Source organism: Hemiscyllium ocellatum, chromosome 9 (genome assembly GCF_020745735.1).
Source record: "Hemiscyllium ocellatum isolate sHemOce1 chromosome 9, sHemOce1.pat.X.cur, whole genome shotgun sequence".
NCBI lineage: Eukaryota > Metazoa > Chordata > Chondrichthyes > Orectolobiformes > Hemiscylliidae > Hemiscyllium > Hemiscyllium ocellatum.
The window spans coordinates 46,465,003-46,484,556 of record NC_083409.1 but is presented as its reverse complement, the minus strand read 5'-3'; the positions used below and the strand labels follow the sequence as shown (position 1 = coordinate 46,484,556).

At 37.8% G+C, this 19,554-nt stretch overlaps 1 protein-coding gene across 1 annotated transcript in view; it reads right to left on the bottom strand.

Annotated features, from left to right (window-relative positions):
• The window catches only part of LOC132818498 (uncharacterized), an 82,810-nt gene extending 63,573 nt beyond the window's left edge, over positions 1 to 19,237 (bottom strand). The window contains exons 1-4 of the mRNA XM_060829558.1: positions 18,904 to 19,237; positions 13,341 to 14,665; positions 9,571 to 9,645; positions 4,111 to 4,258 (exon numbers count right to left, since the gene is read on the bottom strand). Of these exons, the coding sequence (XP_060685541.1) occupies positions 4,111 to 4,258; positions 9,571 to 9,645; positions 13,341 to 14,665; positions 18,904 to 19,237 (1,882 nt within the window). The remainder of the gene's footprint in view (positions 1 to 4,110; positions 4,259 to 9,570; positions 9,646 to 13,340; positions 14,666 to 18,903) is intronic.
• Positions 19,238 to 19,554: the final 317 nt, after the last annotated feature.

The window sequence follows — 19,554 nt, the reverse complement described above, 5'->3', positions numbered from 1 at the left end:
ATGTCTAAATCAGAAAGAGACCCATCACTGAGCCCTGTGGAATACCAGTGGAAACACTACTTTCAATTCACAAAAACATCAGTGATCATTGCCCTTTGTTCTCTGTTGCTGAGCCAATTTTGAATCCAACTTGCCACATTTCCCTTTATCCCCTCACATTCCAATAACAAAACAATTTTGACTACACCTGATTAATCTATACCTTTCTAAGCGACAATTTACCTGTCTCTCAGAATTGATTCTAATAATTTGCCCACCACTGAGGTCAGGCTGACCAGTCTATAAAATTTGGCCTATCCTTTCCACCCTTGTTAAACAATGGTACAATGTTCATAGACTTCCAATAATCTGCCTGTATCTTGTCTGTATCAATATTGGAAAATGATCCTCAATACGTCCATTATTTCCTTCATGGCTTTCTTTAATAGCCTGGGATACAATCCAGCCTTGGTGATTTACTCACTTTCAGGAATGGCAGGCCCTTCAGTACTATGTAATAGATGCCTGGAGTAGACGGAATTTAATAACTAAGAGAACAAATAATTTAAAACGGGATGGGCAGAAGAAACATTTTCAAATAATTATAGTCACCTGCTTTAAAGTATTAAGAATTATTTTGGGCCTATCTTCAAAGGTTACAAGACTATGAACATATTATTTTCCTTTCATTTGTAATTTATGTGATGTTTGGTTGTATCCCTGATTCTGAGCCAGGAGACCCTGTTTTAAGTCTTCCCTGCTCCAGAGGTGTGTAATAACATCTCTGAGCAGGTTGATTAGAAAATATTGAGAATAGCCTGTCTTCTAAACAAAAGGGTTTTATTTCATAATCAAAGTTAACACGTAATCCAAGTTCTTCTTTTCATATTTTAAAATATATAAGGCAGCAATATTTAAAAAATACTTTAAGATAAATATTGTGACTTCAGTTTCCAAATTTTAGAAACATTTATATTTATTCTTTCACTTGAGAAGGCAAGATACTGGCTAAAAAGAGTTAAAAATGACTGCAAATGATTCAGCCAATTTGAAGTTTCAGTGGTTAACTAGGTATAAACTGTAATAGTTAATTTTGACACAGAACTAAAGGAGTATAAAATAATTGTATAAACAATATTATATTCACTATTTACAACAGCCAAAGCTTTGCTATATCATGTGCAAGGTTTATATGAGCAGAAATGATATAAATTTCAACATCTTGTAGCAAGCACAAACATTATAGAGTCATAGAGATATACAGCATGGAAACAGACTCTTTGGTCCAACTTGTCCACGCCGACCAGATATCCTAAATTAATCTAGTCCCATTTACCAACACTTGTCTCATATTCCTCTAAACCCTTCCTATTCATATACCCATAAAGATGTCTTTTACAGTGAGCCCAGTTAGCTCAGTTGATAGAGCATCAGACTCTTAATCTGAGGGTCCCAGGTTTGTGTCCTGCTCGGGTGGCCACTTTTAAATGTCTTGAAATGGATAAAGATGGATAAATCCCCAGAATCTGATCAGGTGTACCCTAGAACTCTGTGGGAAGCTAAAGATGTGAGTGCTGGGCCTATTGCTGAGATATTTGTTTCATCGATAGTCACAGGTGAGGCGCTGGAAGACTGGAGGTTGGCTAATGTGGTGCCACTGTTTAAGAAGGGTGGTATGGACAAGCCAGGGAATTATAGACCAGTGAGCCTGACGTTGGTGGTGGGCAAGTTGTTGGAGGGAACCCTGAGGGACAGAATGTACATGTATTTGGAAAGGCAAGGACTGATTAGAGATAGTCAACATGGCTTTGTGCATGGGAAATCATGTCTCACAAACTTGATTAAGTTTTTTGAGGAAGTAACAAAGAGGATTGATGAGGGCCGAGCAGTAGATGTGATCTACATGGACTTCAGAAAGGCGTTCGACAAGGTTCCCCATGGGAGACTGATTAGCAAGGTTAGATCTCACAGAATACAGGGAGAACAAGCCATTTAGATACAGAACTGGCTCAAAGGGAGAAGAGAGAGGGTGGTGGTGGAGGGTTTTTTTCAGACTGAAGGCCTGTGACCAGTGGAGTGCCACAAGGATTGGTGCTGGGTCCTCTACTTTTTGTCATTTATATAAATGATTTGGTTGCGAGCATAAGAGGTACAGTTAGTAAGTTTGCAGATGACAACAAAATTGGAGGTGTCGTGGATAGCGAAGAGGGTTACCTCAGATTCCAACAGGATCTTGACCAGATGGGCCAATGGGCTGAGAAGTGGCAGATGGAGTTTAATTTAGATAAATGCAAAGTGCTGCATTTTGGGAAAGCAAATCTTAGCAGGACTTAGACACTTAATGATAAGGTCCTAGGGAGTGTTGCTGAACAAAGAGACCTTGGAGTGCAGGTTGAAAATGGATAGATGCGGGTAGATAGGATAGTTGAAGAAGGCGTTTGGTATGCTTTCCTTTATTGGTCAGAATACTGTGTACAGGAGTTGGGAAGTCATGTTGTGGCTGTACAGGACTTTGGTTAGGCCACTGTTGGAAGTACAGGAGTTGGGAAGTCATGTTGTGGCTGTACAGGACTTTGGTTAGGCCACTGTTGGAATATTGCGTGCAATTCTGGTCTCCTTCCTATTGGAAAGATGTTGTGAAACTTGAAAGGGTTCAGAAAAGATTTACAAGGATGTTGCCAGGGTTGGAGGATTTGAGCTATAGGGAGTTGCTGAACAGGCTGGGGCTGTTTTCTCTGGAGCGTCGGAGGCTGAGGGGCGACCTTATAGAGGTTTACAAAATTATGAGAGGCATGGATAGGGTAAATAGGCAAAGTCTTTTCCCTGGGTTCGGGGAGTCCAGAACAGGAGGGCATAGGTTTAGGGTGTGAGGGGAAAGATATAAAAGAGACCTCCAGGGCAACTTTTTCAAATAGAGGGTGGTACGTGTATGGAATGAGCTGCCAGAGGATGTGGTGGAGGCTGGTACAATTGTAACATTTAAGAGGCATTTGGATGGGTATACGAATAGGAGGGTTTGGAGGGTTATGGGCCAGGTGCTGGCAGATTGGGTTGGGATATCTGGTCGGCATGGATGGGTTGGACCAAAGGGTCTGTTTCCATGCTATATATCTCTACGACTCTATGACATGTTGTAATTGTACTAGCCGCCACCTTCCTCTGACAGCTCATTCCATACATGCACTACCCTGAAAAAGCTGCCTCATAGGTCCCTTTTAAATCTTTCCCCTCTCATCCTAAACCTATGCCATATAGATCTGGACTTCCACCAACCCAGGGAAAAGGCATTGTCTATTTACCCTATCCATGCCTCTCATGAGTTTATAAACCTCTATAAGGTCACCCCCTCAGTCTCCTATGCTCGAGGGAAAACAGCCCCAGTCTATTCAGCCGTTCCTTGTTTTACTAAAATGTATGTTTATTAATTTTTGCTTTGGAAGCAGCAATCAAGAGCCTGGACTCTTACTTGTAGTTAAACCTGCCCTTGTGAATGGTGGAACTAGACTGTGGTAGGGTGAGTGGAGAGTAGCCTTTGATTGCACCTGTACTCAGGCTTGTGGGCAGACTTTATAGGTCTGTCTGGAGCTCCGGTATCCCAGTCGCTCATGGTTACATATTTCAGGCAATTGAACAGAGGGAAAAATTCCATTCAGTTTCTAACCTTTGCTTAACAATCTGAATGAACTTTATTGCTTTACTCCCTGTGGTATGTGCACTACACCTGGCCTCAAAACCAGGTCATCCAAAATGTCTGGGCTGGAAAGGGGTTAGGAAACAAGCCAACTGGCTCTCCTGTAATTTTCAGGCTCCTTCCACTCCCAGCTCACAGGGACCAAAAATCATGCTCTCAGTCTACTTTTGAGTGCAGACTTAAACTACATAATCTTCCTTGATGGAGAAGTTCAAGTAAGTTTAAACAACTTCAATATACTTTGTGATCTATTGCTGATTTATTGTATAGGCCTTGTTGGAAACAGTAAGATAAAAGTCAAGGTAATTGAAATGCCAATAACCACTTGAACACAAACACAGCTAACACACTTCCTCTTGGATCCACTAATTATTTAGATTTTCTATGAACAAGTCCTATAGGTATTACATAAATCCATATTCTAAATGTTAGTGATTTACCTGAAGGAGAGAATATAATTGAATGGGAAGCAGATCCTGACTGAGTTTCATGTTGCTGGGAACCAGCCGAATTGATTACTTGACAGGATGATGACAAAAGTCCAGACTGAAACATTTGATTCTGATTTGAAACAGAGTTTTCAGGTACCTAGTAAAAGAATCAAAGTCAGAATTAGTCTGTGTTTGACAAAGCAAAGTATTTGTAAAAAAGGTAAACGGGCAGAATCTTATAGGGGCCTGAATGACATGTATTATGGTGACATAGGTCAAATGCTGACAAATGGTCAGCATGGATGAGTTAGATCATTTCCATGCTTAGACCACTACAATCTGTGTAGGTATACTCACTTTGCTGTTAGGAAGGGAATTCAAGAATTTCCTTCTATTAATAGCAACCTAGTTCCAGGTCATGATGGTGTATTGCTTGGAACGGAAATTGAAGTGATGGTGTTCCCATGCATCTGCTGTCCTTGTCTTCTAGATAATAGAGTTTATGGGTTTGGAAGACGCTGTTACAGGAGTCTTGGTGAATTGCTGCAGTATATCTTGTATGTGTACACAGTGTTGTCACTGCATCAGTGGTAAAGATACAATATTGAAACTGTTAGATGGTGTGCCAATCAGGCAGACGGCTTTGTCCTGGATGGTGTTCAGCTTCTTAAGTGTTGTTAGAACTCCTCTCATCCAGACAAGTGGTAAGTTTAGATTAGATTAGATTAGACTTACAGTGTGGAAACAGGCCCTTCGGCCCAACAAGTCCACACCGACCCGCCGAAGCGAAACCCACCCATACCCCTACATTACCCCTTACCTAACACTACGGGCAATTTTAGCATGGCCAATTCACCTGACCCGCACATCTTTGGACTGTGGGAGGAAACCGGAGCACCCGGAGGAAACCCACGCAGACACGGGGAGAACGTGCAAACTCCACACAGTCAGTCGCCTGAGTCGGGAATTGAACCCGGGTCTTCAGGTGCTGTGAGGCAGCAGTGCTAACCACTGTGCCACCGTGCCGCCCACTAATTCCATCACACTTCTGACTTGTGTCTGGATACGATTTGAGAAGTCAGGAAGTGAGTTATTCACTGCAGAATGTCAATCTCTAACCTCCTCTTGTAGTCACAATATTTATATGACTAGTCCAGTTCAGTTCTGATCAATGGTAATACCCAGGATGTTGTCAAGTGGCTGGATTCCATCTTGTTTGAGATGGTCATTACCTAGTACTTGTGTAGCAGAGATGTTACTTCCCAGTTATCAAAGCAAGCCTGAATATTATCTTGTCCACGTCTTGTTGACTTTGGACAAAAACTGATTCAATATCTGTGGAGTTGAAATTGTGAAATCATCAGTAACGTCCCTATTTCTGACCTTATGATGGAGGGAAGGTCTTTGATGGATCAATTTGGACATGGAACAAGCCTGAGGATACCCTGCAGTGAAGTTCTGATGCTTAAATGACCGACTGACTGATCAAAATAAATTTTCTTTTGTGCTAGGTATGACTCCAATCAATGAAATGTTTACTATTAATTCCAGTTTTTCTAAAGTTCCTTGATCTTACATTCAATCAAATGATGTCTGGATGTCAAGGGCAGTTACCCTCACTTCCCTCTTTGGCTTAGCTCTATCTTCCATCATTGAACCAAGCTCTGAACAGGTCAGCACTGAATAGGCCTGACAGAACCCAAATGGAGTGGCAATGAAAATGTTACTGTCAAATAATTGCTGCATGGTAGGATTATTGATGGTACTTTATATTTTCATGTTGATGATTGAGAGGTGACTGATGAAGCTTGTGGGTTGGATTTGACCTAAATTTTGTCAACAGGACATATCTGGGCAAGTTTTCATTTTGCTAGTAGATGTTGTGCTTGTATCTATACTGCAACAGTGTAGCTAAGGAAGGGTTAGTTTCAAAACAGCACTGTAAAAAGGGAAGCATATTCTATTAAATTGACTTACAATTTGCTAAGTAATATATATTGATTCTTACATTTGTACAATTAATACAATCTTCACTCCTAATTTCACTAGAAAAGACATCTGGTGGCCTTGTGGTGACGACAGAATAGGAGGCTCCAAGGACTAGTGGCAGGCATTTGGAGTTTTGAAGTCATGTTGAAAAGGGTAGGATATATAGCTTACCTGTGGATGGTGGTGTCGGGAGGCCCATAGAACAGGTCCATTTGGGAAGGGAGACCAGTGGCGGAGGACCTCTCCCATCCTTAACTTGAGCAGGTTAACCTGCCAGCTTCCTACTTAGTCCCTCACCTCACAAACCAGCCGTAACCTCCTTCCACCAGCTTAATATATTGCAATCAATTGGGAAGAGGCTATTAACTGGCCAATAAGGGCTTCACTGGGGTGAAGGAAAGATGGCCACTCTAGATCTCATGCACCCTCAATAGCATTGCTGACAGTTTGGGAGGAGAACAAGTAGGTGATCTGGAAAATGTTAGTACTTCAGTGAAGCTGTGCAAAATTTGCCAAATATTTACTTCTACCACCTCTAAACAGCACAATACGTCTGAATGATTAGTAAGAATATTAAAAAAAACTGACAAGACATTCAATAAAACATACTTTCCTTTCGTATTTAAATTCATTAAATTGACAATGGCATCCAAAATTCTAAAACAGCGAATAGGATGTTTGACAGAATTTAGCAAATAGTGGACTTAAAGATTGCTTGTGCCTTTTTCATGATCATAGTTTTATTACCAGTATACTTTATAGCCTAAGCAACAATTGTTAGTTAGAGGAGAATATTTCCCACTTCAATACATTTTGAAATGGCTGGGTAAATAAATACATAATCTCTCTAATTCCAGTGATTTATACATTGTGTATTTATATAAGATCATGTTGGTAAATTCTTAAAAGTATTCTATTTGTAAAGCATTAAGTAAGACAGAGGAGCTGAATAACATGCAAATTGACCCCATTTCACAAACTTAAATTATGCAAACTATTAAGTCTATAAGACCTGAAAAAGATCATAAATTGTTTTTTTAAAAAGTTTTCTTGTTTAATTTAAAATGAACTTTGCCAGACTGAAACATGGCTGCCCCCCATCATAGGATGCAAGTTGACTCCTATGACTATCCTACTTCTGGCCTGTTGTAATCAGTAATTATCAGTTCACAACTCAGACACTATCCTCCTGGAATCTCATACACTTGCATTGTATAGATTTACAGGCAACAAACATAAAAGAACAGTAGATGATTTGTCTCCCAGCCACGTCTAGTAACTAAGAGGTCTATTAAAATTCATTATACTTGAAAAACACTAAAGGCCCATCATTTAGCTCACAGAATAAACAATAGTTCTGACCAGGGGCATAGAAACTACCCCATTAACTAAAGTGATTCATCCAATATAAAAGCAAATTACTGCAGATGCTGGAATCTGAAACCAAAAGAGAAAATGCTGGAAAATCTCAGCAGGTCTGGCAGCATCTGTAAGGAGAGAAAAGAACTGATGTTTCGAGTCTAACTGACCCTTTGTCAAAGCTTTGACAAAGGGTCAGTTAGACTCGAAACATCAGTTCTTTTCTCTCCTTACAGATGCTGCCAGACCTGCTGAGATTTTCCAGCATTTTCTATTCTGATTCATCCAGTAACCTTGTCTCATAGTTAGAACTCCTCTTGTCTCTGAAACATTTCATTGTTATTTATGGACTCCTTTGCTTCATTCTGATAAGAATCAGTCGGCTGTTAACATATAATCAGTCTGCAGATAATATAACAGGCTGGTAAAATCATATTTGCTTTTACCAGTCAATTGAATTGAGTCTTAAGACCATCAACAGAATAACCTTACTCCAAGCTAACAGTTAAGTCAGGTTCAAGTCAGATGTGCTCCTCAAACCTAGTTCTAAAAGTAATCTTCTATTCAGCTGAAATGTTGATGAGGTTTGTTCATACAGTAACATCATGTTTTATTTGCTTTCATTAACTTTAAAAAGAATTCACCCTCGGCAGGCTGGATCTGCCTGTATCTAAATTCTTATAAAAAAGAATTCTCACTGGACACTTGCTTTCTGGACTCTAAAAATCACATGACTTATTAATTGTATTTTTGGTTTTTGCCTAGGTTATTACTTCCTGTGAACGCTTTTCTCTTTTTTTCTTCCTTGTATGCTTGTGTCCATGTGCATATGTTGCAACGATCATCCCCTGGGTTTGAATACATGAATAAACTTTTGATTTAACCCTAAAGAGAGTTTGCTGTGAATCACTATAAATTGTGGCCTTCATGAAAACTTTAGGGGAAACATGTCACAGTGCATTTCAAAACAATTCTCTGCTTACACTTAAAAGGCAAATAAAATATTAAAGTTCATTTACCACCCTTTTCTGCCTGGAACAAAACTAAAGATCAATGAATTATTATTAACATGTATTGAGTGGTATGTATCCACACATAAAAAGGAATTCTTTTTAAAGTTGAAATTATTTTTCTCTTCGTTGCATAAATGATAGTGACCCTGATTATCCATCCGTTCCTGAAATCTAGGAAACATGATACAAGAATAAACTGAAGATGGAAACTTAGTCTTAGATGCTGTTCACAACAATACTTTTTTATCAAGGTGCCAATTATGATATTGTTTGACACTAAAGATTTGCATATTGTTGCTGATATTGAGGATATGAGCCTCTGGGAGGTGGCACAAAATGGCAGAATATGGGCCTCTGGGAGGTAGGACGAAATGGCTTCTTCAAAGCGCACAAAAGAACTTCTGCATTACTAAATTAAAATTGCTCTGAACCAGTCAGAAACAAGAAACCGCAGACTGATGTAAATTAGATTAGATTACTTACAGTGTAGGAACAAGCCCTTCGGCCCAACAAGTCCATACCGACCTGCTGAAGCGCAACCTACCCATTCCTCTACATTTACCCCTTATCTAACACTACGGGCAATTTAGCATGGCCAATTCACCTGACTCCAATGTAACTCCAATAAAAATCAGAAATAACAGTGGAGATAGGACAAAATTGTTCCCTACATAGAAATCCTACAGTTAGTCCTTAAAGTCTTTTAAATAACTATCCATACCTGCAAACTGCGAGTCTATGTAGAAGAAATACTAAACCACATTTTGCAAGCTGTGAAAAGGTGACATAAGCCATTACAACTTAATCAATATCATTGGTTAAAATTACTACCTACGAAGTAATTATAACTATTCATTGATTCTAACTGTGCAATCATGCTGTATGTCTGATGATGATATAAACCTTATGCAAACTCTGTAAGGTTGTTGGATTCTTTTGATTGCCAAGAAGTTTTCATATTTCTGGGTAAATCAGAGTCTGCCAACCCAGCACTGTAACATACAATAAACGATTGTTTGCTTGTTGGACAAAGAGTTGTTTACAGGTGTGATAATTGACCGATCATGGAATCGAGTGACTTATAGATTCTCAATATTAATGTGCCTACCTTTGGTCCAAATCGCAATTGATCAATGGTATTCTCAGCTTCTGCATACTTTATTAATAGTTTGTCAAACTCCTCCTAAGATCAAAGCATAAAAATGAAATTATAGAGACAGAGCTGGTTGCTAAACATCTTTGGACAAATATATTAGTTTTACATTAATATTTTCTACAAATTGGCAATTTGTTGCAAAGCTTTTGGTTTTAAAATTCTGCAATAAAAATGGAATACCTGCCACACAACTTTATCCTATTTTCTGTTTTATTTAATTTAAAATTAAATATCTAACCAGTCTGTATGTAAATCACCTGTCACTTAAAATAAGTTTAATCTATCCTTTACAAGTCAGCATTTCACCAATATTACGAGGAAGTGCTATCATATTTGATATCATCCTCAGCACTTCTGCAGAGCATCTCTATTCTTCTTGATGGATGGAGTTCAAAACTGAACACAATGACTAAGTATACATGCAATATAGACCGATTACCAAGGTTTAAGCAACCTTTACTTTTACAAACATCATTCCTGTAAACGGACTTAAAATCCTAGGGAATCCAACTTTGTCTGTAGTTATCTCATATATTTTATGTTCCTTCAACTAATGAGCAAATACTAATTCCAGGTCTCTTTCTTGATCAGTTACCTTTTCATAGCAAAAATATGCTTGGAGCTCTCTAACCTCAAGTGCATAACATTGCATTGGGAGAGAAACATAATTTTCAGATTCATGACCTTTATCAGAAAATTCATGGAAGGATTGAACCTGATAAAATGACCTAGAACCTAAACTTTCTTCCCCTTTTCAGAGATGCTACCAGACCTGCTGATATTTCAAATATTTTGATTTCAGATTTCCAGCATCTGTAGCATTTTGTTCTTGGGTTCTTAATGATTATTTATTCTGATTTAAACTCTGTATGCATTTTCATAACATGGATGAATGTACAAGTTAACCTGTTCTCATTAATAGCAAACTGCTTGTGGGATTTCACAAGCTGAGTGTCTGAGTCTGTATTCTCTAGAGTTTAGAAGAGTGAGAAGTGAATTCACTGAAACTTAAAATGCTTAGAGGTGTAGACAGGATGAATACAGAAAAGACTGGCTGGGGAATCTAGAACAAATGAATACAGTCTTAAAATAAGAGACATGTAATTTAGGACTGAGATGAGCAGGCATTTCTTTGCAGAGGGTAATGAATCATTGGAACTCATTCCTCCAGAAGCAGTAATTGTGTATATTCAAGACTCAGATCAATAGAATTCCAGATACTAATGACATCAAGGGATATGGATATAGTGTGGGAAAATGATCAGCCACAATCTAGAATAGCTATGCAGGCTTGGGGGAAGAGGGTGGGACATGGTGGTGGCAGAATGTCCTACTCCAACTTCTAAGTTACATAACTGCTTTTATAATTATTCTATAATTACACAGGCTCAAATTGCTTCTCAGCAATTGCCAAAAAATATTTATTAACTGCTCTTTGGAAGGGAAAACAAGACCCACAGAATTTGCTGTCATTTTCTAATCACTTTTTTATAACACATTAGAGACTCAGAGTTTTTTGAAGAAGTAACAAAGAAGATTGATGAGGGCAGAGCAGTAGATGTGATCTGTATGGACTTCATTAAGGTATTCGACAAGGTTCCCCATGGGACACTAATTAGCAAGGTTAGATCTTATGGAATACAGGGAGAACTAGCCATTTGGATACAGAACTGGCTCAAAGGTAGAAGACAGAGGGTGGTGGTGGAGGGTTGTTTTTTAGACTGAAGGCCTATGACCAATGGAGTGCCTTAAAGATCAGTGCTGGGCCCTCTACTTTTTGTCATTTATATAAATGATTTGGATGCAAGCATAAGAGGTACAGTTAGTAAGTTTGCAGATGACACCAAAATTGGAGGTGTAGTTGACAGTGAAGAGGGTTACCTCAGATTACAACAGGATCTGGACCAGATGGGCCAATGGGCTGAGAAGTGGCAGGTGGAGTTTAATTCAGATAAATGCGAGGTGCTGCATTTTGGGAAAGCAAATCTTAGTAGGACTTATACACTTAATGGTAAGGTCCTAAAGGGTGTTACTGAACAAAGAGACCTTGGAGTGCAGGTTCATAGCTCCTTGAAAATGGAGTCGCAGGGAGATAGGATAGTGAAGAAGGCGTTTGGTACGCTTTCCTTTATTAGTCAGAGTATTGAGTACAGGAGTAGGGAGGTCATGCTGCAGCTGTACAGGACATTGGTTAGGCTACTGTTGGAATATTGTGTGCAATTCTGGTCTCCTTCCTATCGGAAAGATGTTGTGAAACCTGAAAAGGTTCAGAAAAGATTTACAAGGATGTTGCTAGGGTTGGAGAATCTGAGCTACAGCAAGAGGCTGAACAGGCTGGGGCTGTTTTCCCTGGAGCGTCGAAGGCTGAGGGGTGACCTTATAGAGGTTTACAAAATTATGAGGAGCATGGATAGGATAACTAGACAAAGTCTTTTCCCTGGGGTTGGGGAGTCCAGAACTAGAGGGCATAGGTTTAGGGTGAGAAGGGAAAGATATAAAAGAGACCTAAGGGGCAACTTTTTCACGCAGAGGGTGGTACGTGTATGGAATGAGCTGCCACAGGATGTAGAAAAACAATGCATTTGAACAGAATTTTGTCAAATCATTATAATTAACCTTTGTACCTGTGCCATTGAAGGAGATAATGTTTTAACTTGTTTGGTGTCTGTTCATAAACAACACATCTCAAAAGGTAAACCAAGTAAAAAATTCAACAGAAAGACTATGACAGAGGGAAGAACTGATTAATATTTGGAGAAGATGTGGATTGGAAATTTTAAGAATGAAAGTTAAGGAAAATTGACTATTTTTAGAATGATATGGGCTGTTTTACTTGGAATGTTGTTGGCTGTTTAAATAATGTTGTAGACTACCTTTGCTGCTGTGATAGAATTTGTCATACGTGTCAAAATGTGAGTAGAACTTTCAGTACATGTTGTTGAAAGTAAATGATGAGATGGAAGCTCTCAATTAAATGACTTCTTGTTTTGTTTTATAGCTACAGAACAACAACCAGACAGGAAAAAACCTCAAGGAAGAACTGCACAATTGAAACTACATTTGAATTAACACAGCATGTTGGAGTACTCTGCTCAATGGTAATTTCACATGTTTACATCAGTCTTGCTATTTGTCATATTCTGCTCATTATTAAGTGCAGAAGCAGAGTTACTAGCCATTTCCAATCATATGACTCTATTAAAGTCAAGCTAGGAGGACATGAAAGAACTAGTAGTGAAATGGAAATAATATCAATGGCATGGCATCCAGCTCATCAATGTTAAACAGGTACTTCAGTGCCCAATATAATGGATGGCATATATAGCATCATTCTGTGAAAGATATTTACTGCCTGCCATGTTGATTATAGATACTTTACTAAGCATCCAGGGTTGCACCTTGAACTATTATTAGTTCCATGGAATACGTAAAATGATCTCCTTTGTCAAACTGAACTGTAAGTGGCCTACTTACTGAAACCAGGTGGGACAAGAATGATCTTTCTGGCTTCCCACTAAAACCAATCACCACCCCACAAATAGCTAGCTGATCTGGTCTCTCCATGACTGTTGAATTGCCTGTGCCAAGGACGATATCTCAAGAGACTGATGAACCAATTAGTTGTTGCCCTGCCAGCTAGCCTCATTGGGCACATACATTGTGTTAGAATTGCACATAGTTCAGGCACAAATTAATTTTCTTGGCCACTACCATCTTGTTACCTGCAATTGTTGAAACAGTTCTGGGGTATGATTTGTGTTCACAGATTGTATTTTGCAGTTAACTTTTGTTCTGGTAGGAACTATTGAAGATTGTGTACTATCCAATATCACTTGTGTTACATCTACTTTCGATTTATGAGCTGCAAGAGGATTTTCTGATACATTGGCTGAAGATTTTGCCTTTTTTATTATTGGTCTTTCCAGATTATAATTATTAGAAGTAGTCCTCTTGGGAATTTTGACTTTGGATTCAACTTTGGAAAAGTCAAGCTGAGGATAATGTTGTTTTCCTTTACCGTATTTGATTTCATTATATGAAATTGTTCTTCCCATTTTTAAAATAGGATTTTGAGCAATTTCTGATATTGTTTCAGGATTAACTGGTGCTTGTGTGTTCTCTTCCTGTGTTATTTTTGGTGAATTCGCTGGCCCACATGTGCAATTATTTTCCATGTTCTCATGAGCATTGTAGCATGAATCATTTTCAACTTGAAACACCTTTTTTTCAGTTGCAAATTTGCTATCCACCCCTTGTTTACTGGAAAGATCTGCTTCTGACAATGTAAATTTGTTAATGTTTATAGGCAAATTATTACTAGCTATTGATGAAACATGGTTCTTAATTACAGTTTCTTCTACACTGTCTGTAAAAGAGGTCTCCGGTAAAGTCTCAGAATCAATGTACATCATTGAATTAAGTGCCAGGTCTTCTTCAGAGAAGTAATATTGAAGTGGTTCGGTAATGTTTGATCTTCCATCACAAAGCTGATTGTGTTCAACTAGTATGCTATTTTCTAATTTAGTTTCATGTCTGGATACCAATGCATCAACTGTATCCTCTGAAAAAAAAGTATTTGTTTCACTTTTACTTCTATGGTTAGAATTTTCAGCTTCTGTACTTAGCTGATTATCAGGCATTTCTTGGCAGAAGAATGAATTCTCCACAGTTGATCTTTCATGGCTCAATGGGATAGTTTGTGTCATCCTACTAACAGGCAAAGAAACTGACTGGTTCCTGACAAGTCTAGTTAATGGCAGCATGTGATCAACCAAGTCAAGATGCTCATCTGTTGGATGTTCACTAACATTCTGTAAGTTACCATCATGTGGCAATTCTTCCTGCTCCTCATCAGAGGTATTGTCCAGCAAATCCTGTAGTTTGTTCTCTTGAAAACTATTTTCTGAATTTTCTTGTGTTTCATCATTTTGGTCTGAATAGCTCGAACTACAGATATGTTGGTTTTGCTCATACTTGGTTTCTTCAGTGCTGCATATTTCGTCTTCATCACTGCCATCATATTCATTTTCAATCTTGTCAATATCATCTATTGCAGAAAGACAACATTGTCAATATAGAAAACTTGTTTTATTTTCAGAAACTTCTTTAATTTTCAAAATAAACAACTCAATCGTGACTGGTCATAACCAAAGCCATACAGTGTTTTGAGTATAATCAAATTCTTTATTCAAATCAACTAGCAACTCTTACAAATATTATAAAGTTTTCTGAGAAGGTATAAAAAAAATTGTAAGCTTTCTTGAGTAAAATTTGAAATATTTCCTTCTGATTGAAAACTTCAAAAACGACTGAAATGTTGCCTTATTTTCCACTTAATAATTTATTCTTTAAATTATATAGATTTTAATTCCCTTCTCTCATCCTCTCCACACATGCTTCCCACACAGAAGTTGTATGATAATTTATTCATTGTAAGATTACATTTATGAGAAGATTTTTAAATACATACTGCACTTTCTTTATTTCAATTGTTGGAGATTAAGGGGGGATTTTAGACTTTCCTTGGTCGTTCTCCAGATTGATTGAACAGTGGAGGATTTGAGTTAGAACTCCAAGAGAGATCCTATACCTTTTCATGTCTACTTTGACACATAGATCTGCAATCACAGCCTATATTTATGAGTGTTATATGCAACTGTGTTAACTGCAGTGGGTTAGTTACAAGGGTTTAGATTGGAATTAGACCAGCAATGATCTTGTTAAGTGGTAGAGCAGCCTTGAGGGTCTGAATGGCCTAATTCTGCTCCTAACTTGTTTGTTTGCACATCAGCAAGAATGTTACGTTCAATTCTAAAGCAATCTATACTATAAGAAGTTGTGCTTATTAAGTTATGCTTCAAATAATTGGCAACAAGGATCACAATTGTTTGCACGAGTAAAATAGCTAGTGAAGTTGGAGAATTTTAATCATGGAGAACTACTGATTTATTCAAGCCTGTATTCATTAATCTAGCACATATATATGGTGCTATCCTTTGATTAAGTTAGTAATATATTAAGTTGGGATGAGAAAAAGAGCAGAAACAGAATTCCACAATCTAAAACTTAATGGAGAAGAATTAGACCTCAGTGAGCCCATTTTGCCAATGAACAATACCCGGTTTTGTCCCACAGCTTAGGACCCCATTCCAGAAATACAGTCTTCTGTGGATTTAAAATTATTGACAATATAGCAGTTTCTGACTGCTGAAGTCATTACCAAAAGAAAAATCATATACTCTTTTTTTTTGTGGAGATGGGATGAATAAGAGACTCTGTTTATGTCTAAAACTCAGCCTGTCAACATTCCACCAGTTATACATAGAATTACTGCCACCCTAAGGTACTAATGCAGAAGAATGGTACTTAAGGCTGACAGGAGCAGAGTTTTACCCAAATTACTAAACTGAATATCAACACAGCGGAGGAATACTCCCTAGAGATAGGCTTGCCAATTATAGTTGAACATGTTTTAGATGTTTCATCTTGTGAACCCTCAAGTTTAACAATACACTCAAAAAACCTATTTTCTCGTCACAAATTTGTACAATTATAATGTCAAAGATTATTTTAAATACCACTCTGACTTTTCTCCTTGGTTGCTGTCACCAGCGTTGAGATGATTGATCTTCAATTAATGGGTACTCCAAGATAGTTCTGGAGTGTTGGCAACCCTACTGGATGATGGTATTTTCACACTGTGTCAGTAGGAACTGGCATGGATTATAAATTTGAGACTGTACCTAGTTTTACAAAGTGCTCTAGAGTCTGTTGCACTTGTAAGTTCTTTTTTTGGGGACGTTTTAAGGTTACTTCTTTTCACCTTGTAATATGTAAATTTCAGGAGAAATTTCAGCACATTAACAGGTTGGACTTCTTTCTAAGGCTAGTTGTCCTCACCACAGCTGAACCATTGCAGTCGATATGGTGTATGTATATCCACAGAACTGTAAGAGAGGGAATTTCAGGATTTTGGCCCAGTAACAAGACTGAAGAGGTTTAAATATAAATGAAAGTTCAACTTCATATAGTTTTCTTTAACAATATCACTAAAATTAAGTAGTACATTTCACTGGAATTAATCTTATATCCCCTTAGTGCCAGTGTAAGGCTCCATTGGTGCACACCCTCTGCTGAGTCTGATCTTATGGGTTCAAGTTCCGCTACATATTGGAGGTGCAGCCTTTTGCAGGAGATGTTAGACCAAGGCACTATCTGTTCTCTCAAGTAGATGTAAATGATTATATTAAATTAGATTACTTACAGTGTGGAAACAGGCCCTTCGGCCCAACAGGTCCACACTGACCCGCCGAAACGTAGCCCACCCAGACCCATTCTCCTACATTTACCCCTTCACCTAACACTACAGGCAAGTTAGCATGGCCAATTCACCTAACCTGCACATTTTTGGATTGTGGGAGGAAACCAGAGCATCCTGAAGAAACCCACGCGGACACGGGGAGAATGTGCAAACTCCACACAGAGAGTCACGTGAGGCGGGAATTGAACCCGGGCCTCTGGTGCTGCAAGGCAACTATGCTAACCACTGATGGCATGGTGTTAATTCAAAGGCCAGGTTGTTGCGTTTTTTTTTAACTCTGGTGACCCAGCCAATATTTATCCTTGCTCAACATCACAAAAATATTATTTGGTCAGCAACGTATGCCTGTTTGTGAAAATTTACGGTGTGGAAATTGCTTGCACTGTTTCCTACTTTACTCCACATCAAAATAGCTATATTGAAGCTATAATGAGCTTCAAGACAGCTGGGCATGAAAGAAGCTACATAAATGCAAATTGTTTTAGCTTGCATAACTTAATTTAATAATTGAATTATATACTTAACTATTAGATGTTATATCACATAGAAGCAATGTGAATTTATATCCACTGTATCAGTGGAGTAAAGTTCAGTGCAATATTGTAAGGCTATGTTATAATTGCAGTAGAAATGTTATACCCTGTTTTGCAGAAATCAGGAAGATGCTAAACCATTTGCTACTGAAACCCTCATCCATGCTCCCATTACCTCCACACTCAATTATTTCAATCCTCTCTTGGACACCCTCTCATCATCACAGTCCATAAATCTTGAGCACATTCATGCTGTTGTATCCTAACCCAAACATTCATTACCCCTGTGCTTGCATACCCAGACAGGCCCCTGGACCACCAACTCTGATTTTAAGATTCCGATTATGGTATTATTATTTTGTTATATCATTGTCCCTCCCTACTTATGAAAAATACCCCGGTCCTACAAACCACCAAAAATTGTGTGTTTCTCTAACGCTGGCTTCTTGTGAATACCCAACTACTTATACCATGTGGCAGCAGTAACTGCAGACATTTAGGCATCAGATTTTGAAAATCACTCCCAATCTCCTCTATCTTCAAGACCCTTGCTTTGTTCAAATATTTTACCAACTATCCCAATGTCTCCTTCGGTGGTTGTGTCAATTTTTGTCTGATTATATTCGTGAGGTGCCTTGGGACATTTTACTACATAAACAGTATTCTGTAACTGCAAGCTATTGTCATTAATCCTGCAACATTGTAGCTCCTTCACTTCATAAGTGAGATATAAATATATTGCGTTTAATTAGAATCAGACTTGCTAGGCCTTTGGCGTATGATTAAAAATTGGGAAGACAACCAAATTCCAGCAACAACATGAGCTTGTTTAACTTAATGAAGTCCACATTTTAAAAAAACTCAAATCCTTCCCAACTGGCTTTGCAGTTGCTAACTAAGTATAACAATTAGAAACAGATTACATCTTCAGTCACACAAATGAAATAAAAGCACAGGACTGTCTATTAACATCTTCAGCATTTTCAATACAAAAATCTGGAGAGGGAAAAGTGAATAAAATATCTTGAAGAACGTACAAAATTCCTTCATACTGTTGATTACTCAACTTTTTAAATCACCCTTCATTTCTGATTTATTCAGGAAACAGGAAAGGCATTGTGGTATTGGATAAGTGAATTACAAATGAATACAAAATACTTAATTGTCATTTTTAATAAAGTACAGATCTTAATTTACTGATACTTGCACAGTTTACATTGCAAAGTTGCTTAAAAATGTTGAAATTAACTGTCAAAAATGAATTAAATATTGCACCTGACAATAGAGGATACTAGAGAACAAAAGAGTGTTGCAAAATTAATACACTAGTACATGACTGTCATTGATCCAATATCCTACCTTATGTTTCACTTTCTAACCTTCTGAAATGAAATCCCTTACTGAACATTAAGAATGATCACATTCACAAACCTGTAGTAATGTTAAGGCTATCATCTTCTGCTGATGACTGAGAAAGGAAGATGGTATAGGAATCACATACTTCACTAAAATTTAAGTTGAAATCATCATCCATATCTAGAAGTATACTGTGTTCAAAGGATTTCTCCCACATTAAAGAATTCTCTGATGTTTGTTTGATGCAGTCTTCATCTAGGATGTCATGTGATTGTTGCAAATTAACACAACAGTTCTCTACAAATGTGGCGAATTGATAATCATCCATTTTTTCAAGAAGTTCTTCATTGTCACCTATATCCAATTCATTAGTTGTATTACGATTAACGCCTGCTTCAAAGCTGTCCATTTTTTGAAATCAGCAGAAAGGTAAATTAGCACAAAGAGGTTGTTCTAAAAAGACACGCGACACCTGAAAATCTTCATTGAATGATGTCTGAAATATGTACTGTAAAAGTAGAATAATCTATGCAGGAGAGAAGAAAAGAGAGTTATACAATGCTTTCATAACTAACATTTGAGTATACTTACTATAAAAAGTGATATTGTTACTAATCATATGTTCACAAAATGTGAAAAGTCAGAAGATGTGATATACACATTAAACATTTCATTCTATTTTAAATATTTGTATACAAAATACTGTGTGCCTAACTATAACATATT